A 26,602-nucleotide genomic window follows, 5' to 3' on the forward strand; every position below is an offset into this window, starting at 1 on the left:
CAGCATTCCAGTACCTAAAGGGGGCCTGCAAGGGAACTGAAGAGAGACTTTTGACAGGGGTATGGAATGATAAGACAAGGGTAATGGCTTTAAAATGAAGGAGGGTAGGTTTAGATTAATTACTGTGGATGTTCCATCCCTGGAAGTGTTCAAGGCCAGGTTGGACGGGGCTTTTCTAGTGGAAGGTGTCCCTGCCCGTGGCAGGGGGTTGGAACTAGATGATCTTTAAGGTCCCTTCGAATCCTAACCATTCTGTGATTCCATTAAATACAAGCCCCTTCTCCCGTGTTATATCAGCTTGCAGCTATCTCATCCGGATCTCCTTGTGGTATTATTTGCTACTACTATTATTACTATTTCATGATTACTGTTACACTGTTGCAACTCAAAAACCATCAAGCAGCATGAGCACCCATTTGTTCCGTTCCCTTAGAGGTAGGTTCCAAGTGTGGGGCAGGAGAGCCAAGGGAACGGAGACCTCTTTCCCGTTGGGCATGGAGCTTGGATTGAACATCTTGGGGGCCAGGCTTTCTCCTAGAGGCACAAGACTATTACTGACTTGGCTGGTACCACCACACCTGCCTTCTTATCATTCATTTACTGTAAGAAGAGCTTCATTGCAGTATGTATGCATGTGTAAATACATAAAAAAGGATTGTTATTTGAAATTTTAATATAAATCCATAGATCAATATAATTAATATGTATAAAACAGATCTGTATAAAACAAATATTATGTGTTATAGAAATAATATTTTAAGGCCTTTATAAAACTATTACCAGAAATGAGTGTGTGTACAAAAAGATATTGCATTTGTTATTGTTACTTTTTAAAAATTTTAGTATCTATTTATAGATCAATCTAATCAAAATATAATATAAAAATAGATACTATATTGTATTTAAATAATATATTAATGCTTTCATAAAATAATGAATTTCCAGAAATGAGTGTGTTTGTATATAAAAAATATAAAATCTGCAATTATTTCAAATTTTAATCTAGATGTATAGAGCAATCTAATTAGTAAATAGCATTTTAAAAAACAGATGTTGCATGCTATATAAACAACACTTTTAGAGAATGGTTTATTTCCAGAAAGGAGGGTCCGGGTGTGCGTGAGGGGGTGCGGGGAGGGAGGCGGGCGGGGGCGGGGGCCGCGGGCGGGGCGGGGCGGGGCGGAGGCGGCAGCGGCCGCCCGGGGCTTTGCCCGCTCGCTCTCCGGCGCTGCCATGGCTCCGTTCCGCTGCGGCCCGGCGTGGTGGCGCGTCCTGGCCCTGGCCGTGCTCGGCCCCGTGCTCTGCGGCCGCCCGGCGCGGGCCGAGCCGGAGCTGGAGCCGGGCCCGGCGGCGGCGGCGGGGGACCCGCACGGGCGGCACCTCTACAGCGCGGAGATGCTGCGGCACGGCGCCGCCGCCGCTCCGCACTTCGTCATGTTCTTCGCCCCGTGGTGGGTACCCGAGCGCGGCCCGGCCCGGCCCGGCCCGCGCCCTCCGCCCGCCTCTTCCCCGTTGACGTGGCGGCGGGAGGCGGCGGGGCCGGGCCGGGCCGGCGGGGGGGCCGCGGGGTCGCGCTGCCCCGAGCCCCGCGGCGGGGCCGGCGGCGGGGCCGGCGGGGAAGGGCAGCCCCGGGGGGGCCGCGGGGGCCGGGAAGGGCTGGGACGGGGAGCGGGAGCCCCGCGTGTGCCTGGCCCGGGCCTCGGCGGCCGCACCGGCCACCCCCGTCACAGAGCCACGGGCTCAGTTAGGTTGGAAAAGACCTCTGAGATCATCAGGTCCAAGCCATCGGCGCCCGAAGCCGCCCCCGGCTGGGGCTGCGGGGGGAGTCGCTCCGGCGTGCCGCAAAGAGACCGAGGGCGGCTGCAGCTCGGCCACCGTCACTTACTTACCATGTGCCCCCCAGCCCAAGCTCGCAGATGCTTTCATTGCAGAATTTATGTTCTCTTTGCAATCGCGAAATTTAAGGGAAAATTTTTCTGTGTTAACTACAGTGCTGTGTCCCCGAGGCCACAGGTATCTGTAGGAGAGCTGGAGAATTCTCAGGTTTGCAAGAGACCCACCGGGCTTTTGTCCTGGACTGGCACATTTGGCATGGCAATGATTGAGACAAATGAGGGAACAGTGCTTTACTGGATATTCCTAGTCAAGACGACAGTACTTCTCATCTCTGTGTCTTTCTCATGGTTGTTCATATTCTTCTCTTTTCTTTGCCTCTTCCCCTACGCTTTTTTAGCTTACTGATATCCAGTAAACATTATTGGGAGTTCTATTCTTAGGGTTGTTAGGTTTCTTTTTTCCTTTTTTTTTTTCCTCCAAAATTTTCTTTAATCTAGACAAAATAAAGTTAAGGGAACAATGTGCAAAAGTTATGTTTTGATCCAAAGTTATCCGTTGCTACATGGTGCCGTTTAGGTATATGAGAGTCTTTGAAATCCATAGCAGGAAAGGATTTCCTTTGAAAACTTTTTTTGTTATTAACATTGACTTATTTATGCCATGTGAAAATGTTAAGTAAAAGCTTGAAAGAGCAGATGCCTTTGTTCTCTGAAGATCACAAAAGTGGAGGACGCCTGACTTGCTGGTGAAGGACTTTTCCTGAGAGTGCAGTAAGGCCTAAGAAATGCCCATGCAGAGCAGGAATGCTTCTGTTCTTTTCTGTACTCAAGTGATGATATCTGTGTCTGTCCACACTTTGACTGTTTCACAGGCATCCCTAAAAACAGATAAGCTTTCTTTTATTCTGAGGCTGTTTGTAGGAGACCCTGTGCCAAAAGGGCTGTTGCAGAATCCAGGATATGCTGCACATCCTCAGTACGGATCAAAGGGAGTCTTGGCCTTGCAGACTTGGATCACGCTGTGCCCTTGGGAGGGCTGAGGATATCTGCCCAACTTAAGTGTGAGGGAGCTGTATAGTTTACCAGATTTGTTGCAGCTTCTCTGGACGTTCTCACCCTTAGTAAATCTCCAGATCTCTGGGTCTTGGCTTCAGGGCCCTTTGTCTAGATGTCTGGTCCCTGACAGGCAGCAACAGGGCCAGGTTTCAGGTCCAAGGGAAGAGCAGAACAAAGGGAACATCCAAGTGCCTGAGAGAGGTGCTTATACACAGTAGTTTTATTGTCAGTGGGATCAGGGGGTATCTTAGAGCCTCTTGCCCTGTTCTGAGGTGATGTGCTAATCTCCTAGTGCTTCTCACAGGCTCTTCTCTGTAGTTCCAAGGCAAACAGCAAACAGCCCAACGCTGAGCTGGGATTGTCTTTCAGATTTATGTGGATGCTGCTAATGTTGCATCATCAATCCTACCAGTAAGAGTTGGGTTAGAGCCAACACCACCCTTCTCTTCCAGATTCTTGAAACAAATGTTGCTGAGGGCCTTGCACGGAAACAGTGGTGGTATCCCATGAGGTCCTAGATTTATTTCAAATATGGCAGGATACTCCAAGAAGAGAGCATTCCAAGTCATTTGCCATCAGATGTCATAAGACTTTTGTTCAGAAGGCTCTCCCACTTGTTAGGTACACCTGGGGACAGAACAGTGAGCAGGTTACTCTCTTGGTGGCACAAAGTATTCGTAAGTTGTTCACCATGCCAGTTGCATTTCTAGAGGGGAGTGAGGTTCCCCTGGTTCCTTAGCTGGAAGGAATCTCAATTGAGTAGTTTCACTACGTTGTTTTGACTCTTACAGATCTTTTCAACATGTGTTCTTTCTCGGTGAACCTCCAGCAAGTCCACTAAGCTGCAGCAGAATTGATCACCAGAGTTCTTTGTTGTTGAATTGAACTCTATTGACTGGATTTTACTTCAGTTGAATTCTTCTGTCCAGAGCAAGACTGGGCCTGTGCTGCTTGTACCACTATACATGTCTGTGTTCTTAACTGGATAAGGATTTGAGCTGTATCTTGCTGTGGAGATGCCCTTACTGGCTGCAGAGCTCAAGCTCTACTGATGGCCCCCAGAAATGTCTGTGTTAGTCTCTTTTGGATCTTCATCTGTGTTTGTAAATGGAGGTTGTGGATGCTTACAACTTTCTAGCCCATGTAGGGATGAAAGAGCAGGACTCATCATGGACACCCAGGTTCCCACTGTCCCCAGCAGCTACTCCAGCCCCCCCTAATATGTTGCAGAGTTGCAGCAGTGAAGGACTGTGTACGTACATGGGGCTGAGGGAAATGTGTGATATGTTGCATGGTCTTGCTCTCTTTAGTTTTGACCTCCTTGGTTTTATATATATTTCCTTGGAAACTTCAGAAAAAGTGTTTTGGGGACTGTCTCTCATTTCCTTCTATATAATACTGATTTTTTTTTTCAAACTGGGAATGGCTAACTAGTCAATTACTGATTCAGATAGGAACATTTTTCCTGCTTTATTGTCAGTTTTAGCTTCCATAATCCAAAGAAGGAAGGGAAAGGGTGTGTATAGCAGAGATCACAGTGTTAAGTAGGGACAAGGCAGCTCTGTTGTGCTTAAAAAACTGGAGGTTAATTAATTGGGATTCCCCTACCTAGCTTTTCATGCTCTGTTCTATAACAGCAGCCTCTGTTCTATAACACTCATTTGGTGTTTCACATCCACTAGGGGAAGGGACCAGGGTATCTAAAATCCTCCTCTTAATTCAAGCTCTGTGAAGGAGTTGACTATGGAGGGAAGTCAGAAGTTAAATATTAAGGGAATATTTGATTTTAATAATAACACCTTGTATCTCTTCACCAGGACAATTCAGAATTAGATCACGTGGGAGGTTGTATTCACCCACATCACGGGAGCATGTGTGACCCACTATGCCTGACTGTAACAGGAAGATCAGAAAACATTCTTTATCTTAAAGTAAATCTCAAGGTGTTTTGTTTTGCTTTGTTTTGGTTTTTTCTCTTAATGATCTCAGGATACCTAGAAAGGTGTGAATCCATGCAACTTTTCTATAAGTGTACTCAAAACAATTTGTATGAGTGAAACTGTTTTAAGTCAGAGCAAAGTTCTCCAAAGTCCTAATGGTGATTTAATTGTTACTTACAACGTCGATGTTCTAGGTCACACCAAGCAATAAGTGCTTTTGTACTGTCAGTCTGAGAATGTTTTCTGTTAATCCAACTTTGTATTTTTTAGATGTCTTGGAGGGTTGGCAAAAGCAGCTGTTAAAGAGAAATGAAAATCCATTCCTTTAAACTTTTCATCATACTTTGAGGAATAGAGTATTGCTATAATGACTTGAAAGACTAGGTAACAGTGAGAAGAATAATAGCCATTTTCTGCTTCTGGGGAGGTGCTGTTGTAGCAACTGTGTGAGGCCAGTTTTCTGTGTGTATGCAGATATAAAAGGTTGATGGTGTGTTGCTGGGCCAGAGCACAGGATGGGAGGATTTTCACAGAATCACAGAATATTCTGAGTTGGAAGGGACCCAATCTTGACAAGGGTCATCAAGATTTTGGGAAGCCATGTTCAGAAATCAGTTGTGATGTTTCTTGTCTTGTGTGTTACAATTCCTGTGAAGCACAGAAGTGCAAGAGGCATTACAGAGAGGCTAGAAACTATTATCTTCTTACCTACTGCTAAAAAAATGGGGGGGTTGAAATATTAGAATGTAAAGAAAGAAAGCTGGGCAACCTTTCAGGATTTCTCTAGAAAGCTGGAAGACTGACAGTGCTTTGATTAACAGCCTCACTAAGTTTGGGGGGTAGGATTTTTAATGTAAAAGGAGAGTAGCGAGAGGTTCTCAAATCCTGGTGATTTTTACATGAGGTGTGTTTGCAGCATGCTACAGTTCTTAATAGCATTTGCTGTTGTTTACTGTAACAGTGCTTGAGTATGGAAGATTTCTGATTTAACTGATTTAACTTTTGATTTAAAAATTTGTTTAAATTTATCAAAATCACCATTCTGCATATGGCTTTTCCATGGGCTCCTTCCTCTCTAAGTGTGAGCAGCTATTAAACAATATCTTTTTCCTTCTGTCACAGGTGTGGACATTGTCAGCGCCTCCAGCCAACTTGGAATGATTTGGGAGATAAATACAACAACATGGAAAACCCACAGGTCTATGTTGTTAAAGTGGATTGTACTGTAGATATTCCACTGTGCTCTGAATTTGGCGTGCGAGGATACCCTACGTAAGTACAGAAAGAAGTCTGCTCCTATTTTTCTTTTTTAGTTTTCCATGGTCCTCTGCCAATTTCTTGACGCTAACTTCTAAGCTATATTTTTGCTGGGTTTCTTTGTAGCCCTTTGGACCTGCTGTGTTAATTTTAAGCCTTTTTACCATGTTGCCAAGTACCATGAGATACATAGTACTCTTATGCTAGTTGGTTGGTTGGTTGGTTTTTTTTAAAGAAGCTGTTTCATGTCTTGGAAGGTGGCTGTGTTTAACTGAAGTCCAGAATTTTCCTGTTCTTTTCTCTGGGAGTATCTCTTTCTGAAGCAACAGTACATTGTGCAGCTGTGGTATGCATGACAGAGCTGGTTTCTACTAGCAGTACTTTAAAAAATAACTTGCCACAAGTTTGTCAGTACACTGCACCCTTCATATTTGTATTATAGGTGATCTCTTAGATTCTTAGTGAACTTAGTGGTCATAAAGCAATAAATTAATGGTATCACTTAGCATAGTGGTGGTGATACTGTGTGGACTTTTTTCTAGCTAAATTTGCTTATACTGATCTAGTATTTTAAGGTTATGTTTACGCTGTTATTAAGGATGTGTGTCTTACTACCTCAACTTTGGTAGGCAGAACATGGTCTAGAGTATGTATGAGAGATCAGTGCCTTTGGGTTAGATATGTGTTCCCTTTTAAACTGCTGAAAAGGAGCAAAATAATTTATTTTTCACTTGTGTCATCTTTACATCTTCTTGCAAATATGGATGGGATCCTTTCAACTGCTTTATTAATTACTCATCTGAGTGGGGATAAGTGGAGATTGTAATCATCTGTAGCCCTTCCACAGCCTGTATTTTTCAGTTTCCTTCCTTTTGCTCACTTTGTCTGGTGCTTTTGCCAACCCCAGCAACAGCCTGAACTTTTCATTCGCTCCTGGCTGCACCCACTTGGATGCAGATGAGTGTGACTGAGTAGAAGTTTAGAGTTATAAATAGCATAGTCCTTGTTGAGATAGGAATTGTTCTTAAGGGCAGTGCATGCCTTAGTTCCACTACAAATACCAAGAAAAAATTAATATTACAGTTTTGCTTTCATATCTTCAGGAGTGAGCACTGGTTGTCATTGCATATTTGCATAGATTGTATTGTGGTGCTGTTCCTCTTAAAATAGGGTGGCAGAGATTTTTGAATAGGAAAAAAATCAATGGATGTGTAATTGCTGGAGGGTTTTTTCCCTCCGTCCTCTTTAAGGTCATTGAATATATTGGAATAGTTACTGCTTGCTTTTATCTATTTGAAAGGTAAAAATAATAAGGCAGTCATCTGCTAGGTATAGAAATATAGCAATGAAGGGGAATTTGTGGTATTAGCTCTCTTCCTGTCTGAATCAGTTTTGAACTAGCTTTTTTCTAAAAACCTCCAGCAAGGGAAATTTCACAGCTTCCTCAGTCTCAAGTCCAGGATGTGCTGATCCCTACACTGCTTTTTCAAACACCTGTCAAAGGAAAGGCTGCATCCTCTTTTCATCCCCTCAGAGAAAAAGTGGCTGAGCAGGTCCTTGCACTTCTTAGTACAGTTGTCTCAGGATTGTTTGGTGCTGCAAAATAAATACTCTCTCAACTGAACTAGAGAAAACTTACTTGTTTGCAGAAAATAAAGGTGCAGGTAGCTTTTTTTTAAGGTGTTACCTGAATTTTTTTTGTTACTTTTCAAAAGTATTGCCAGCAGGTGTATTTTAGATGTTCTTCTTTTTCATTTTTGTTGCTTCCTTATTATTTTGACTTTCTATCATCACAAGGAACATTCAAGAATATCTTGAACAGAAATGACAGTGGGAGCTCCTATCTCTTTTGAATGGATTTGCATTATGTGGTTTTTCAACACTTTCATATGTTAATATCTTTCAACTGTGGAACAAGAGAGAGAGAAACATTTCAATAAACAGAAGAAGCAGTACAAAATGACAGCTTGGCAAGGGGAACTGAGGGCTAGGAGACAGTCATAATTGAAACTCTGATTTGCTTTAAAAAATAAGACTAGGTCAGAATTCAGCATTACACCTTTATCAAATATACTTCCAATTTTAACTTAAAATTTATTAGTAGAAGCTTTAAGTAGTTTATGGAAAAGTTTTGATAGCAATTATTAAACATTACGATCATGAAGTCTGAATGCCTACAAGCAGTAACTTAACTTCTTGTCCTATTAACTTGTCTCAGTGTGTTTTTAATCAGTTTAATACCACATGAAAAGCCCTACACTATGAGAGCAGTCAGGAAACAAAAGGTGAGAAAGAAATTCCTGGGAAAATAAGCATTAGATATTTTTCCTTTGGTGATGGAGAGAGGTGAACAAAACAAAATTGATGCTCTTTGACAAACTGAATTAGGATTCATAGAACTGAATGCTGCAATTTTTAATTTGCTCTTTCTTATTGATCAAAGTAATATTACACCATGCTGAGTTTTAACTTGGTATTTCTTTTTTTCTCTTTTTAAAATCTCCTTAAAGCTTACATGGGAATGAAAAAGGGTCCTAAGCTCTGGCCATGACATTTCAATCTGAATCTGAATCAGCCTGATGCTGATGTTAACAGTCAAGTGATCTCTTACTGAAGCCTGAGCTGTATTGCCATGGATTAGCAAAGCACATTATCTTCCTGAGAATGTTTCCTGTGTGAAAATTTTTGCCTCACTCTTCTCTACATTTTGACCCTTTAGGCTAAAGTTGCTTAAACCAGGACAAGAACCTCTGAAATACCAAGGCCCTAGGGACTTCCAGGCACTGGAAAACTGGATGTTGGAGAAACTAAATGAGGAACCATCTGTAAGTGAAAAGGAAATAAGAAAAGGAAATACTCTTTTCTGCAGGCTTACTTATCTATCATTTCTTTAAGTTAGGTTTCAATTTCCAGGAGGAGATCTGCTCCTGAGGATAAAAGTCAGGTTGCAGTATCAATCTGAAACAGCTTACATGTAAGTCAGAGTAGTAATTAAAACTGTCATCCTGTGACCTGCTCTCTGCTTCCTGCATTTAAAACTGCAGTACATAATGCAGTTTTAATGCTTATACTTTTGATGTTTTAAGACACGGTCCTTGCTGTCATTTCACTTGACACCTGTCGGCCATAATGTTTCTAGAATAAGAAAAGCAATTTAGCTCTAATACATTATAAATTGCATTGTGTTGGGCTTAATTGCCTCTTAAAACATGGATGCCATCTTTAGCTCAGTTACTTTCTGATAATGTTGTGGCCTAAAGAAAAGTTTTAAAATGATCAATTAAGTAAGATAAGCTAATACCCTCACTAGGGAAATCCTTAAGTTCAGGGGCAGCATTCACATATGGGAGCCAAGCCTTGCCTAAAATTAAATTTGTGATTGCTGTTTCTAATCAAGAGAAGGCATTAGTGGTTCCTGAACCAGTTAGAATGTGATTATATTTAAACAAACGTGGTGTTTTTAATAGCTAAAATTAAATGCTAAACTATTTTAAGAAAGGCACTTTGAGGTTCCTAAAAAATTCTTTTCAGCTCTAGGGTTAGAGTGTAGAAAGTATTCACTTGCTTTTTCTGAAATGCTCATGAGTTTCTTACAAGTTATAGGTTTGAAGTGTTTGCTCTATTTCCATTGTCTTCATGGAGTCATTAGTTAGACAGCATTTCTTCTGGCATTAGGGGAGCAGAAAATAGCTTTTGCACTATTTTTAAATAGCCCAGAGACCACTGAAACGGGTGTGATGGCAGTTGTGGCTGATGTGTGATGCTCTGCAGGAACTGTTATATAATTTAAGCGTGTTAATATATGGTGATGCAATGAATGCTACAGCAATTACTGTGCTCAGTGACTGTACTACAGTGCAGTGAATGACTGGTATTCCACAGACTCTGCTAGCTCTCTTTTATGTGGCAATCGTTTTCACCTTTTGCTATCAAGTAGTTGTTTTTTAGGACACATTAGGTAGCTAAATCAGGCTAAATAAGAACATTGCTTTAGGAATTTAAAATTTCAGAGTCTATGGCACTATCACAGAATGGTGTGATGCAGGAAGCAAGTGTTGTGTATTTGCTTGTAGAAGAGAAATAAAAGTTAATTTTTCTCATGAATAGGAGCCAGGATCTGATGTGGAACCACCAAAAGCCCCTGAACCTAAGCAGGGAATGTATGAACTCTCAGCAGACAATTTCAAGATGCACATAGCAGAAGGTAACTGTTTTTTCCAAAGAGGAGAAACTTGGTTACAGAGACATTAGTAGTGGGAAGTCTGCACCAGAAATGTTAGTTTTCAGGGTACCTCCTTCCCACTTTTTTTTCCAGTAATACCTAGTGAAAGAGGGCGAAACTTCAAACTATGTAAAGATGCTCTGGTTGAATTACTACGAGACTACGAGAAAGCTTAAGCAGAGCACTCAGAAGGCAGTAAAATTATGGCTGCTAACCCCAGGGAAGAGGCTAGTGGGGCTTGTTCGACTGAACTGTCTCTTTTCATGAGTTCCTTGCTCAGTCACAGCCTTGCTGCTTTGTGTTTTTGCAAGTCCCGTTTCCTCCTTCCCTAGGTGCTGGCTTGTTCTTCCTCCCAGGCTGTTGTTCTGGATAAGTATAATCCACCCTCTTCCTCCTTCCAGCCCCCATCCCACTGCAGTCTGGCCCTTTATTTGATATTGTTTAGCTTCCTTCCTCCAGAATTTAATGTGGGCAAAACACTTTGTCTCTTCGGCTATTTTAAAAAGTATTTTGTCTGGAAGATTTAAAATTAATGCCAGGAGGGATACCTAATATGGGAAATTTCACCCCTCACATAACAGTTTTTAGACAATGAGCAAAATCTTAGAATACAAACTTTGGGCTGGCATGACAACAGAGGATCCTGCTTTCTCCATCTGTTATCCAAAAAGGAAAGGCTGGATTAAATTAAATATTTGCCCATTTGATATCACTAGGAAGGTAGAACTAGAACTTTTTTAAGTAACCATTAGCTGATTAGAAATATTTTCATGTGTAAAACAGCATTTTGTGCAGCTAACTTAAAATTTCCCAGCATGTCTGGCTCAATGCGGAATTCAATCAAAATTCTGAATGAATTTTCCTCAAAGCCATCAGGGAGATGCTAAGCATTTGTCAACTTAATCACCTCAGACTGTAAAGTTCAGTGCATTGCAGATATTTTAATATTTTTATTATGTATTCATTGGCCTTCATAGACGAGACATTCTCATGGCCATTTGTGATGGTTAAACAGGTTTATGATCATCTGTAAATCTGTTGTCCTCTCTTGACTCCAATTACAAGAAGTTCAGTGCTTGAATTGAACATGAAGCTTAGCAGTTACACCAGCAAGGTTGACTTCTGTTCTTAAATAGCCTCCTTTTACCTTTTTGCTGCTCTGGGAAAAAAATAAATGATATTGTTTTCTATTGAGGAGAGTATGTCAATGTACATGGTAAAGAATTGCTGATTTTGATGAGATATTCTTATTAACTTGTTGGAAATTTAATTTTGCTGTCTACTTGACCAACACAGAGCACGTCAATCAGTTTGAAAGTCTTCCACATGCAGACCAGTTAAGTTAGAGTACACTATTATTGCAGTTTGTTTCCTAGTTATTTTGTGCTGCCTTGCCTCGGACCTTCTGTTGTGGACAAGCCCTCAAACTAGAAATGAATTCAAGTAATACCAGCCCCAAAGCAGTCTTCAAAGGATTATGAATAATTCTATTAAAAAGAGCTTTTCTCCAGTTGCTGGTGTTTCCTGCAAAGAATTTTGATTTTTTTCCTTGTTCTAATTAAGTTCATTTTTATTTCATTTAAAAGAGCCTTGCCTTGACATGTGCAAAAATGTGCAGCAATTTGAATTAATTAATCTTAGTTGAAAGAAATTGCATATCCTGGTACTTTGCAATCAATAATACACTTTTAAACTAAACATTAGTAGGAGATAGCACAGAGACTCTCTTCTGCATAAAATACCACGAATATCTACTAAGAGTAGATGACATGAAAATTCAAAGAGCAGGGCAGAAAAAGGAGAATGGAAAACCGAACAATAATTTTTAGGTAATTCATGGACTTAAGCATTTCTTAGGAAACACCATTGCATCAAGTTGAAGTTTAATACTTTAATTTATGCTGTTATCAACATATTCCTTGGTAGTTCTTTCTACTCTAACAAGGCAACTGATTGACACAGTTGAGTTAAACACTAAGGTAAATGGCTAGGTTAAAAATATCAGTTTTAATACCTCACTTGTTGGCTTGAGATTGTGAAGCTGTTTGGATTTTCAGGAAATTTGGCAATGCTGTGGGACTGCGTACAGTATTGAAAACCTAATTGCTGAAGTATTTTGTCCTGGCCTTTGATTCACAGTGTTTCCTATCTTTAACTCAGGAAATACCATGATAAATTTGCAGCCTGAGATTAGTACCTCAGCTTTAATTGCAGCTAAGTTCATTCCAAAGGAACTAAATATTTTTTTTTTCTTTTTTTAATTAAAAGGTAATCACTTCATCAAGTTTTTTGCCCCTTGGTGTGGTCACTGCAAGGCTTTGGCCCCAACCTGGGAACAGCTGGCTCAAGCCTTTGAGCATTCGGAAACTGTCAAGATTGGTAAGGTAGGTGAAGCACTCTTAGTCTGAAAATATGGTTTGTATCAACGTATGTTTCAGCCAAGAATCATGCCTTTTGTGCTATGATTTGCAACTAACAATTGTTTTGGTTGTCACCTCTTAAATCCTTTTATAGACATACTTTGTATTTTAATTTTGAGACGGTCTTTTTTCTTTCTCACACATCTGCAGTTAACAGGACTCCCCCATTTTAAGCAAAGCCTCCTTGCAAACCCAGCTGCCTCTCTGCACTTCAGAGAGTTGGGAATAAGTCTAATACTTCAGATGCAGGGAGTAATATTTTGAGACTTGTTCTTATTATGCATCTGCTTTGTCAGAACTTGATAGACTTCAGTATTTGAGTGGGAAAGTGACTTCTGATTTGTTCTTTGCAGCGTTGCATTCCTTAGCAAGATTTAGCCGTACTGGGTATTTATGATGAATTATTTCTTTTTTGTTTTCCTCTTTTTCCCCATAAAACTTTTAAAAGGTTTCAGGGGGTCTTACACCTTAAAAATTGATATCTTGTCCTGCTTTACTATTTTCCTTAGGGTTGATAACCAGGTTCTGTGGTGTATTTACCATGGGAGCTTGTTACTTGTACGTGGAGTGACTTCTGTGCAGAGGTATGGAGGTGGTCTGGCAATTGCAGTTACTGGCTTTATTTGCTGACCCATACCTAAGTCCAGGTGGCTCATGATGGGAATCCCTCTGTATCTGCCAACAGTGGAAATTGGACCGGGCTCAACACCCACATCCCTAAACTTTTACAGTGGTTCCACTGATCTGAAATATTGCATGGAAGCAGTGTTGTCAGTCCTGCAGAGGGACCCTCCCTGTGCTGTCTCCCCTGCCTCTGCCCTCACAGCACTTTCAGCTGTAGTAGGAGGGATGAGCTTGACTTCTTCATTTTTTATTTTTTTTTAATGCTTTTGAAAATGTGTTAATTCAGGTATGCTGCACGTGCACAGCGCAGGTCAGCACAGTTGAACTTTAGAGGAGACATACATATACACATATATTAGCACAGTTGGACTTCAGAGAAGATGCACATATATATATTTTCAGACCTGGTGGATATAGATTCCCTCTGAGAATAAAATGTCAGAAGCTATTTTTCCTTTGAAGCTTTCTGTACTTTTTGATACCCTTGTTTGCTGTCTTATGAAAACATTGCTTAACTTAAGTATCTTTCTGAAATTACCATTCTCTGGTACCCAGTGAAAAATAAATTTCCAAAATTTCTGTTTTAATCAGTTGGCTGTGGTGTTTGCAGATCATATTACTGAGAGTTGCTATTTAATACCACCACTAAGAGTGGTCTTGATGCCTAGACAATTTTGTGTAACTATATAGCTTGTGAAACATCTCTTGAAGCATGTCTTGCCTAAGATTTTAAGTCTGTAAGTAAACAGGAAACACAACTGTTCCTAAGAAGGTTGAACCATGACTTTCATCTAATCTGGGGGAATAGTGTCTTGACACTGTTTAATCTTTAGGATTGATCTTCAGCAAAAAGCTTATGAACTAGTAACTTTACAGACTGGTTTGTGACATACTAGAATTGAATGTTGCTATGCACTTGGAGCTTCCCTTGGAATACAGTTAACTTGCTAGCTGTTGACATGTCTTCTGAAATCTTTAAAGAGTAGTCTTAAAAAATGGGTGAGCCAGTATGTTTTCACTTTAAAGCTCTCTCACATTAGTGTTTTTGTGTCTCATTGTCCACTGAGCACTGATTTTATTAGCTGAGAATACCAAGTGCTTTTTAATTGAAATATTTAATTATGTCTCCATTGTTCTTTGTAACTGCTACTACTTCCTTCTAGCCATACCTCCCTCCCCGATCCCTCCTTAAAAAGAAAAAAATAAATCAAATATACACTGAGCCTCCCAATTATTACAACCAAACCACTGTTTGGAAGGCAGACATAATCATTGTCAAGACAGTACTTGGTACTGAGTTTTGCCAAGCCTTGTATTGCTTGTTCCTGTATTTTTCTGAGCTTTTAAACAAGGAAGGCTGTGATGCTTGTTGTATGTTTATTTTAGGCATTGAATAGTTTGGGGTTTTATTCCCAAAATGTAGGTCGACTGTACCCAGCATTATGAAGTCTGCTCTGAAACCCAAGTTCGTGGTTATCCCACACTCCTCTGGTTTAGGAACGGTGAAAAGGTGAGTCTGACACTTCAGCAAAAGATTGCACCATTTTTCTCTGAATAATATTTGGACTATGCTTACATTCTGGAAAAAAAAAATCAAGTGGACATATACAAAACTCTGCTTGTGAGGGAAGAGATATTGGAGGTTCATTTGGGTACTAGAAGAGGTAGACTTTGTCCACAGATACAAGTTAACGATTTTTGCTGTATTTTGCAAACAACTGCTATAATTCTCATAAACCTGTAAGCAGTATCTCCAGTTAGGCTGCTGTGTGAGAGAATTCTGGGCTTACTTTATCATAGTATTTTATTTCTTATGGAACACAAAACCATAACTGAAATAGAAATAATAATAAGGTATATAATTTTCACAATGTGTATCAGAAGGTTCTCATCTCTAAGTGGTGCCCATCTGCTGAGTGATGTCTAGAGATGCAAATTTTCCTTCTTATATAAACCGGAACATTTCACATGACACTGCGAGTGAGAATCTTGTGGGCCCAGTTGACATTTTTCCTTGCAGCAATTCAGAGAACTAAAATATTCTGAAATTATGGGGAGATAAAATATTTATAAATACCACATACATGAACAGCAGTAAATAAACATATTATAAATTGTAGTGTTATTTATACTATGTTTCACAATTTCAAGATTAGTTAAATATATTCAACGGGTATTAAAAACAGGTCTGCAAGAGAACCCAGGACTACACTTTTAGCTCTTACCTGCTAAGTTCTGGGCAGGGAGGAAGGAAGACGAGGTTTTCTCCCATTCATCTTGCATTCCTTTTTGAACATTTACAGTATCAGCAATGTTAACTTTTGCTACTCAGTACAGTTTAGTGGCCACTGCTTATGGCGATTTTCTGGCATTCTAAAGAGAAGCTGGCCCTAAGTACATATCAATGCATGTGAGGTTTGGTATAAGCATCCCTATAAGATCAGACACTCTAGGGAATTTAAATGAAGCAGCCCCTGCGTTTTTGAATCCCAAGCAGATTCACATAAGTATGCAGCCTTGTGACCTCTCAAGGGACACGTCAGAAGCACAACTGGAAGCTGAAGGAGTGCTCAAATCAAGCATGGTGCTACGTCCAAGACTAGAGGTTTCCAGTTAATTAAACTTCTATTTAAACTTTGTAATAATTGAAGTTGGAGTTCCTTGGAGTTATTTGAATCAAGAGTGCAGTGAAAGAAAAAGAATCACTGCTGTTGTATTTGGTAAACCTGAACCTTGGCCATTAATCTGAACAATATATTTCAGATGACATCAAACTCTCTTTCTCCACTGGCAGTGTGGCATTCCTTGGTGGAATACTGCCACCACAGTCCCATCTTCCTCCATAGGCTGATACAACATATTTGAAAAAAGCACAAAACAATCTCAACAATTTTCCAATAATCTGGCCCAGAAATTCCTGAAAATCTTGCTGGCAGCTATGATACTGATGAGTAAAGAGAAGGAGGAGAACTGCTTCAGTCATCCAGCCTTGCCTGTAATACCTTCATCCCCTTTGTCATAACTGAAGTCTGGCATCACACCACTGCTCTTGGTGACATGCAGCAGATACCCTGGGAGGAACCAGTGGGTGCTGACCCTGCCCTGTTGACATGGATACAAACGAACAGGTACAGGCTTCTTGCTCCTTAGCGACTGACACCCAGTGCCAGGAAAGGGGCAATAGTTACATGTAACATTATCAATTACAAAAGAAGAGAAATGTGTAGAAAGAGTTCCAATGATAAAGGAAAGTTGAAGAGATGTCTGTTCTTCCTTCCAATGTATGGAAGATTGTATGTTGTTTCTTAAAGAGGCTTCCTCATCTGCAAGAGGAGATACATTTTGCAGCCCACACACACCACATGGGGCCACATCTCAAGAATTCTGTCTAAAATGGATATATAATGCCTCAAAGATGTGATCTCTCTTCTGAACAGAAAAATTAGTGCTTGTTTTCACAGACAGCCCTGAGGGCAATCATGCAAGAGCCAGTTTGGAGAGGGCCGACAGTGGATTTGAGGCTAGAAGCTGCTCACAACTGCTCCGATTTCTTGTTCTGACAATCTCATGATTGTCTTGTTCTCTAGATTTGTGAAAGTACCTGAAATATGGGGAAGCATCCAAGGTAAACTGTGACCTCAAAGATCTGGCTGGCTGACAGCTTTATGTACAGGTCAAAAAATAGGATAGGATTAGACTTTTGTGAGAGTAGTGCCATTGGAAATGTCTGCCCCGCTGCAGGCTGCTGTAGTCTCTTGCTCCCAGGTGAACTTAGGTGCCCAGAGTACATTGCCTTATTATTTGGGTTTTCCAAGGATTTGTGGCAAGTGTGTAGGCCAGAGGAATGACTGTGTAGTCCAGTGACATGCAAGTTAAGGTTTTCAGCCCTGTCAAAGCATTGTGTAGAGCTCACAGGCTAACAGAGACCACACCCAACCACACTGGGTATTTTATTTTTCCTTGTAGTAGCTATAGGTTCAAAAAAAGAAAACTTTGAAAAAGCTGACTAGGGTGAGACAAGAAGGTGAAAGTGGAAAAATTTCAAAAATTTGCTTCTGTTTCTAAAATACCTTTCATTTCAAGGAAATTTTAGATAGTTCCCTTTGCTTACTGAAGAATCTATGGCAAAAGCTGAAGACGTGGAGTGAATGGAATGTCATAGATAAGTTTGAGAACTAGATAATCATATTTATTATTACTATGCTTACACTTGGCAATCTTATGTTTTGCTGGTAATTATTTATTTACTACATTAACTGTATATAGAAGGTTGCACAAACTATTTGATAATTGTAGGGTGACCAGTACAAAGGGAAGAGGGACTTCGATTCCTTAAAAGAATATGTGGATTCCCAACTACAGAGCTATGGGAAAGAGCCACCAGCAGACAAACCTGCTGAGGCCTCACAGCCACCACCTGCAGAGCCCACCCATGTTGAGGTAAGTGCTCCTGTGCTCTGCATCAGTGTAAAGTGTTCAGACTGTTTTAGCAGTCTGCCTGAGTCTTACATGTGTTTTTCTCTCTCTGATAGCTTGACAGTTTCTGGATGTAAACGGTACCAAATACTTTCCTGGTTATTTTTGTAGTCATTAATGAGTGGAATCAGATCATAAAGCCTAGAGATACTTTTATTAACCTAATGAATTGGAGAAGGAAAAAAAATCTGATTCCTATTTTATGGTTGCAATAAATTGTTCAGATACAGGCATAAATGTGGTCATTTTGGCCCATGGAACTGCTGGCACCTGGGTTTGTATGATAGCATATTTCATCACTATAGAGATGAACATTTTTTGCAAGATTATCACTTGAACCCAGGAGGCTGATGCACACCGCTAAGCCCCTAAAAAAATCCAGGACGTAATTACAAATCTATCTGCAGAAACAATGAACAAAGATTCTGAAGACCAGTACCAGTATGGTAGGGTAATGTGCCCTGCGACAAGAAAACTCCTTGGGGTTTGGAGACTTATTTTAATCTTGGTTGTAGGAGCTACAGGCTTTAAAGTGTTACCAAGGAATTGGTGTGAATAACCTTTGTGCAGTTGTAGTTCATGTAATATGGTTTTGTGTCTTTTCTAATCCATTTGGCTTTTCATCTGCCATCTTTCTTGGAGATGAATGAAAAGTTGGTGGGGCTGAGAAGTTAGGGATGGATTTCAAGCACAATTTTTCATGAAATGTGCAGAACATACTTTCTGCCTATAAAATAAGGGACAGGGATTTACACTCCCTTGTGATATAGAATGAACTTAAGTAATTAGGCATCAAGATTATGAATACAGTTTGTATGCAGCTTCTTACAGGAGAATATTACACTTCCCAGCTGACTTTTCCAGCAGCATTACTCATCTTGCATAAAGTGGCTTACCAAACATTACAGACCACATAGATTTGCAATTTTCATACTCTTCAATTTTTATTTTTTTAATTGACCTCATATATGGAAGATCCCAATGAGCTGGTGTTAGTACAATGCCAAAAGTAATTAGTTGCCTTTCTATTTTTATAGAAATAACACAAACCACATGTGACACAAATTCCCACTTCTGCCTTGCATTCACCAGCACACACACAAGCAGGAAAGGATTGTTGGGGGATTTTTTTGCGAAATAATAGTAGACATAGTGTAGGACTCAACTTGTCCTTGCAACTTTTATCTTCAGACCCCTTGACTCTGTTTTCATGAATTTTGAAACAAGGGGCCAGCCCCTGTAGCCAGCAAACACTGACTGCATTTGCCATGAGTTGACCACAGCTGGTACCACAGGCAGCAAAAGCAATGAGGTCCCACTGCAAATTTGTGTCCCGGTGTTGAGCCCCTACTGGATTCCCTCATGTCTTACATAGCCCAAGTACTTGCCAGCCCTTTTACAAAAGCTGTACTTTTATGTCTGTGAGACTTCTCTACTGCCAGACATGGCTAAAATCATTCGAAAAATGATCCAGGTGGATTAAGGCAGCATGACCAGCACATGCTCAGATTGTGATTGCATTAGATGTCTTTTTTTGAGACACAAAGCTAAAACTGAGATATCTGATATTAAATTTATTTTTGTGATTATATAGTTCACATTGCTATTCAGATAGTAATCTACAGATCCTTAAAATTTGTTTTACTGTGCAAATCATGGGGAAGTTACTTACCAAGTTTTCAAATTTTGTATCTTAGATTGTATATTATGTTTGGAACATCAGTTTTAGATATCCATTTAGAAAATTCAGAAGCATAGAAGCATACTGCTTACTTTTTCCTTCACTTAATTATTTCTGATTATTTAATAATTAGAAAGTATAAAAGAATAATTTCAAATTTTAAATAATTTTTTAGTGGTAATAACAGTTCAACTTAGTCAAATAATTCCATGAACTAACTATTTACAAAAATGTTTAAAGGTAGTGGATGATCTGGATTTTCAAATTTATTTTCGGCTTCATAAAACTTACTGGGATTAAAATAGAATTTATAATACTGTCAGTTGTGATCTTGTTTTTCTTTTGCTTTCATTTGATTTTGAAGCTTTTAGAGGCATGAGAGTTATTTGTTTTTAATCCCTCCCACCCTTAAGGGTCTCACACCAAAAATGAAATTTCAGTTCCATGCTCTCATATGAGACTATAAGCAACGTGCTATCCTCCCATCATTCCCTTGCTGCTGATATTATCAGGGGTAGAAACACTTCCTGGCACCCATGCAAGTGTGGTGTTGTGATGTCCTCTTGACAGGCAAATCTGTGTTCCTCGTGACAGTTTTTCTTCTGTGCATGCAAGGCAGGGATAGAAAGAACAGAGAGAACAGCTCTTGAGACATCACTTGTGTGCCTGGAATACCTCATTAAAATCTCAGATGGCCATTACCTGCTTGAAGCCAACTCCTCTAAGGGCTGTTCCTTGAAACACAGTGTATTAAATTGGGGTGATTTTTTACAATTACTGAAAATTTGGATACAGGCAAATCCTTTGAAAACAGGAAAGCTTTTTTTCTCCAGTTATGGATGAGATTCAGTGCAAAATATGCTTTTCTCTGCATCTCTCTAGGGAAGGAAAGTAGCTGAGAAGTAAAAGTCAGGTCTGCTGCTGCTACTCTTGTTTATATTACCAATAATATTATCTTTTCCATTTTCAGTTTCCCTTTTAGGAAGGTAAAAGCTCAGTAGGCTGCTGTTATATATACAAAAAGGCTTGACTTTTTTTTCTCTGTCGTTTTTTTGTTTTCTTTTTTTTTTTTTGGAGCAGGCTGCAGTGCTCTCTCTCTCTGAAAAAGACTTTGATGCAACCATTGCCAGGGGGATCACCTTTATTAAATTCTATGCTCCATGGTAAGAAGTTTGCAGCTGCTGCTGTTCAGGATTATTGCTGGTCTAAGCTGTGAGTGCATTAGTTGCTGTAGGTCTTTGAGCTGTAGTACTGTATTTGTTGCCTTGATCTAAACTGTGAATTAGCTGAAGAATGTGTGTGTTGGCAAGAGTTGCAGCACAAAAAAAACCTCAGTCTGGTTTAGATCTCTTGAGCTGCCTCTTTGTGGAAAGGCTGACGTAGAAGCTTTACTGTGTCAGCCTCCAGGTAATGCTAGGGTAACAAGGAGGGTGAAGCTTTCTTTGCAGGCTCAGCATGCTCCTATCCCTGCATTAGGGTAAGGTGAGGGGAGCACATCATCATACCTCAGTGCTGAGAAAAAAGAGCATGCTAGCCTCAGGGCCCTCTCCTGCCACAACCAGCCTCGCTTGGAAGATTCATTCAAGCCACCAGAGTTTTGATACAGACTGTTGAGCTATGGATAATTAATTGCCTGTTACTCTTCAAATAACTGTCAAAAAACTAATTTGCACAAATGACAATTTTAGGATGTTCTTAGGGTGACCCAAGGTAGAAGTGTCCAATGCAGATGGTGTAGGTGTAGACACCCAATGGAAGGCATTGGGGGGAGAAATGAAAATAATGTCTGGCATCTGCCATTACTGCTGTATCCAACAGAGCCTGGGACCCCAGCTGGGTTAAGACCTCAGTATTTCAAACTTGTAGAACAAGTATTTCCCCAGTTTTCTCACTATTCCCTTTCTGAGAGAAAAATAAAATTTCACGGTTCTCTCTCTGGTTTATAGAACTCGTCTTATTTGTGCCTCTGCTGAATTTAATGAAACTTGCATGCCATCTTGCTCATCCATTGCTGGTCTCTTAGCCAACAGAAGGAAGCCTAGTGTAAGGGGACAGATTAAAATTAAGCTGTATTTCACTGTGTGAAAGATAACACATCTCTGATTTAAACACTAGCATTCCATTAACACAATATATAAAACATAAAAAGATCTTTTGTTTGGGGTACAAAAGACCCCATTACAAAGCAACACAAGCAAATACAACCCATATTAGATATGCTCAGGCATAACAAAATATTGCAGTTTAATTTTGACAGTAGGCATAAATGTGTTTCTTACTGCAGGCAAGAGTTACCTGGGAGCATTTCATTTCATGTAAGCTCAATGCTGCAGGCTTTTCCAGTGTTGTCACCCTTTGCTGCTTGAGAACCACTTCTATGCTCTCATCCATCTGAAAGATCTGCTTTTGGATGTGAGCAAGTATCTGCCACCACTGGGTTAAGAAATACCCTACCCATAGCTCTCACACCCCTCATTGTTTGCTGCTCTTTCCTCACTGCCTTTATCCCCTCTGTACTCTGGGAGGGGCTTAGATTGAGTCTGTGCCTATGCTGCTTCTGCCCCACCAGCAAAACTGACTGGGAAACTTAGTTGACACCTGTGCTCAGAGCAGCTTCCAGTGTGATTTCTGAACCCAGGGCTTGTTGGCATATCTATTAGTTCGTTATCTGGAGCAACTTTTTCTGGGAAAGTTTAAGATCAAGAAATGCTCCCTTTTTGATTGGTTTTCATTAACAATACCATGTCCTCATGAGATTCTCATGGGATACTGCTGGATCTCACAGATAGGATCAGTGTTGGATGTTAGGCTGAGAAACAGCAGTTTCAGGATGTAGCATTCTTAAACCAATGTGTGCTGCCTGGCTGCAATGCTCTGAAAGCCACCATTTAGAAAAATGCTTCCTATATTTATGTAGCTTGTATCCTAGTTTTAGCTCTGAAAGTCAGGCTTGTGACTGCCTGTTAGTGCTCTGCATATAAATGACCATATTCTCTTCCAAGCGGATTAACTTATGTAGGGCTCAGCAAACACTATTATGTTGCCATCTAGTTCTGTCTTTCAGTTAGTTTTGGATAAATATTAATGTTAACTTGCATTGTAAGCACAAAATCATCCTGTTCTAGTAGTTTTTGTGCATGGTCAGAAATGCTTTTATACTGTCACTGTGTATTAACAAGGTGGTTTAAATATACATTGGCTTGCATTAAGAAAACTTTTGCTGAGACATCTTTCATTATTTTTGTAAATGCCCTGATCCAGCCTCAAGGCAATTATGGGTCTGTTTTAATAACCTAATTAAGGTGCAGCTGGCTTAGAACAGAATGTGCAGTGCAGCTTTAAAGTCTAAAGTGCTTTGGGAATTCTTCTTGAAGGCAGTAAGAAGTTCACATTAGGAACTTGGCTAAGCCAAGTTCAAAATATAAACAAAATAAATGCTTTACTCTGCATTGGTCAAGGAGGCCATTAGGAACTGGAAGAAATTTAATAGGGATATTAAAATCTCATTTAACTAACTAAACTTGGGCTACATAACTTTACCATAACTGGCATATGCTACCTGAAAACTTAATTCATACTACAGATATTCTGTGTCTTCCTAAAAGCATTTTTGTTTCCAAGAGATCATCTTTTTTTCCAGTTAAATATTCTCTGTGCTTGTCTTTATTTGGCTTCATATTCCTCTGTGGGGTAAAATGTTAATGCACGGACATCTAGAGTACCATTCTAGGCAAGACTAACAAAGGCCAGAAAGTACTTCAGTGCTTAACTTAAATAAAATCACTTGTTTTCTTAGCTCATTTACTGACATAATAGTTCAAGGGAGTTGGAGGGCCAAATCATTAGGGGATAGGAAAGGCAGCTAGTTAAACTTACAGCAATTGCAGCAAGACAGCAGAGAGAAAGTGGAAAGTGTATCTGCTAAACAAATCTCCCTCTTTTGTTTCTAGGTGTGGTCACTGTAAGAACTTGGCTCCAACCTGGGAGAACCTTGCCAAAGAGCAATTTCCAGGTTTGACTGATGTCAAAATAGCAGAAGTAGACTGCACTGTGGAACGTAACGTCTGCAACAGATTTTCTGTAAGTGTGAAAGTTCTGAAATGGACAGTATTGTGTACCAAATGTTGGAGGCTCCAGCATGCAGCCCAACTGGCTGCTGCACTCCAGGTGCCTGGTGACAGTACAGCTGTGTTAGCCAAAAAGAGGCACCTGCTGACACCATTTCTTTCCTGAACTGTTTGTTCAGACTTGGTTATTCTCATTACTGGACAAAGCTGAAGAAGCCCCTACGTTAGGAAACCTCTCTCTCTGAAAGCACCAGGTAGTCTTGTGGTATCCAATGCTAAATTCAGTTCCTAGAAAGAAAAGTCTTTCAGAGCTGGTAGGCAGACAATTGAAGACAGAGCTGGAGCTGCCATTCTGAGAGACTAGATGAACATGTATTACCCCATTCTCTTAAAAAACTTCAGATACTGCAGGCTGCCAATGAAAGTGGGTTTGGTTTTTTAAATTAAAATAGCTTATTGTTCTAGAGGGGTTTGATGGCTTTTCAGAATCAGGTAAATATGAGTGATGGATACAAGTTTGAACATTAATAGCAAGTTTCTTTTGCGTGTGTCTTTTGAAGGTACGTGGTTATCCTACACTTCTGCTTTTCCGAGGTGGAAAGAAAGTCAGTGAACACAATGGAACGAGAGACCTTGAATCACTGCATAGCTTTGTCTTGCGTCAGGCAAGGGATGAATTGTAATAAAAGTCTGGATGCTCTGTCCCTGGCTGTCTTTGTACAGTAGCTGAGGGATTTCTATCTTTGCCAATTTTCAAATAGTGTATTTGGGGGGGTGGGGCTTTTTTTGTTTCTTTGTTTCTAGGAAATTGAATGTACTTAACTTTGGTATCTTCCCCTTGTGTGTGTGTTAGAGACATGCCTCTCTGTGTGTGAAGGAAAGCTAACAAGTAGTTACTGTGCAAATCAAGAGTATTTTCAGCATTGGTAGTTGCACTGCATTTCTGCGTTCCCGCAATGAAGTGTAAATGGTTTCCTTTGAGACCAAAATACATTAAGAAAACCAACTGAAGGGCAGCAGTAGAATATTTTTGTCTTCAGGTTAGATCTGGTTAAAAAGTAATCCTTACAAACTACTTACCGTTACTAGAAAGGCAAAAGCTACAGCTGTGTTGAGTCACTTTTGCCTCTAGAACTGTACTTAAACCCTATTTGTCTTAATATAGCTGCTGAAAGGTTGAAAACACACACACCTTTGGAAGATACCAGGCCACCATGAGCTGGTTGTTTCCTGTTAATCCTCTCAGCATGGGAGGTCTAGCCATAATGAAAGTGATGGCACTGTAACATGTGCCTGAACGTTACTGATGCCATAGTGTATATGTGTCAGGTGGATTTCCATAGGCTGCTGCCATCCAGCTCCAGAGGCACAACTATGCTCTACTTCTCTAGAGCCAGAGTGAAAAAATAGGTGCTGTTATAACTTCTCCATTAATGGTAAATGATCAGTTAGACTCCAGAGCTGACCATGTGTTTCCTATCCCCTGAATCCAGACATTGTGCTGACCTGCTCCTTAGTCAGCGTACCTAGAGAACAAGTAGTACAATGTTTAATATTTTTTTCCATTCAGCTCTTCTACAGTAGTTGCAAATAGTTCCCTCTTCTTCTTGAGCCTTAACGTTTTTCCAAGCTGTAAGCATTGATAAGTTTGAATGCTAGGACCACACACTTTGTGGTGTCTTGGATGATAATATGAATCTATTCTTTGGTGCATAAGATGTTCCATGTTAGACTTAACTGAAAGCCAAAGAATTTACATTGCAGAGACTGTCACAATACAAAGGCAACAGCAAATCAAGGACTGAATTCTGCTGTCTCATGTGCACAGAAACTCATGGAATGAGGATTTCTACAGGCTAATTTGACTAATCTGTCAAGATGCTGGGTTTTGTCCATCATATGGAGTAAGTTGGGTTGCTTTTCTTTCTTATTAAAAAAAAAAGGCAAAACATCAATGAACTTTTAAACCAGTGAATTTCTCCTGGTTCTTCACTTCACTGTCTGTCCAGAACTTTTGATTCTGTTTGATCAGAAAATGTGTGAAGGTGAAAAAGCCACAGTGAAAGAGAAATGTTGTACTGGCAGGTGTATTGGATCAACGTGTATATCTGCCTTTCAGGAAGCCTTTATTACATTTTTAACAACTTTCTAGTGAAGCACAATCTCATGAGTTTCTTGTATAAAATCAAAGTGGTACAATTGTTTACACTGAGATTTTTTCTAAATAAAAACTTTTTAAAAAAGCAGTCTTTCTATAAATGATACAGCACAATGAATATACAGTGACAAGTGCAATAAATTATAGCTTGTATTTACAAGAAGCCTTTTAAATGCAAGTAGAGGTAAGTGCATTTAATACAAGTTTAATATTGATCAAAATAATTTGCTATTGGCTTCTGCTAGACAAACCATGGCTCTACGCCGCATATCCTTTATACCAGTTTGTTAGTTGCATGAGTTGAAAGATTGCAAATGTTGTTGACATTCTGTCTTCCTGTAAACAAACTGTTCAGCTAGAGAATGAATGGCCCCTAAGCTTTTACGTCTAAATTACAGCTGTAGAAGTGTCCTGACTTCCTTCCTGGGCAAGTGGTAGTAGATGAGGCAGCTCCATGTGGGGAGTGGAAGGAAGTTGCATAAGACAAGTGTATAAATTTGTATTGCTCAGTCAGATGGTGAACTGGGAAGACCAGCCAGGGTCTGAGTTCACGGTGTTTCTAGCACAGGGTGCAGCCAAGCCATCTTACGCTTGCAAGATCAGAGTTAAACGGTGCTTGGAGCATAAGAGAACTGAAACATCTGCTTTGGCACAATTTTAGATGCTTACTGTCATGACAGTCTCCTCCTGACATCTAACAGTCTAGGTGCAGTAACTGGTCCTTCTGGCCAAAAGGATCTTGCATGAGATGTACACTCCATGTCTGAAGTGCTAATACCACGTCCTTCAGCTTCTCTGCCTCTCCCCCTCATCTTCCCTCCCCACCCCCAAAAAGAGACCTCACTTGTTTTGGGTGTTGAGTGCCC

At 40.2% G+C, this 26,602-nt stretch overlaps 1 protein-coding gene across 1 annotated transcript; it reads left to right on the forward strand.

Moving 5' to 3' along the window:
- Positions 1 to 1,233: 1,233 nt before the first annotated feature.
- On the forward strand, positions 1,234 to 25,082 carry TXNDC5 (thioredoxin domain containing 5; the record flags this gene model as incomplete). The annotated part of the gene is made up of 10 exons (XM_082278496.1): positions 1,234 to 1,451; positions 5,954 to 6,103; positions 8,808 to 8,913; positions 10,196 to 10,292; positions 12,579 to 12,694; positions 14,778 to 14,864; positions 17,651 to 17,794; positions 20,592 to 20,674; positions 23,462 to 23,591; positions 24,139 to 25,082. 10 exons carry the CDS (start codon positions 1,234 to 1,236, stop codon positions 24,259 to 24,261), a joined length of 1,254 nt encoding a protein of 417 aa, XP_082134622.1. The 3' UTR covers positions 24,262 to 25,082.
- Positions 25,083 to 26,602: the final 1,520 nt, after the last annotated feature.

This window comes from Coloeus monedula (genome assembly GCF_965178545.1).
Source record: "Coloeus monedula genome assembly, chromosome: 1".
Classification (NCBI taxonomy): Eukaryota; Metazoa; Chordata; class Aves; order Passeriformes; family Corvidae; genus Coloeus; species Coloeus monedula.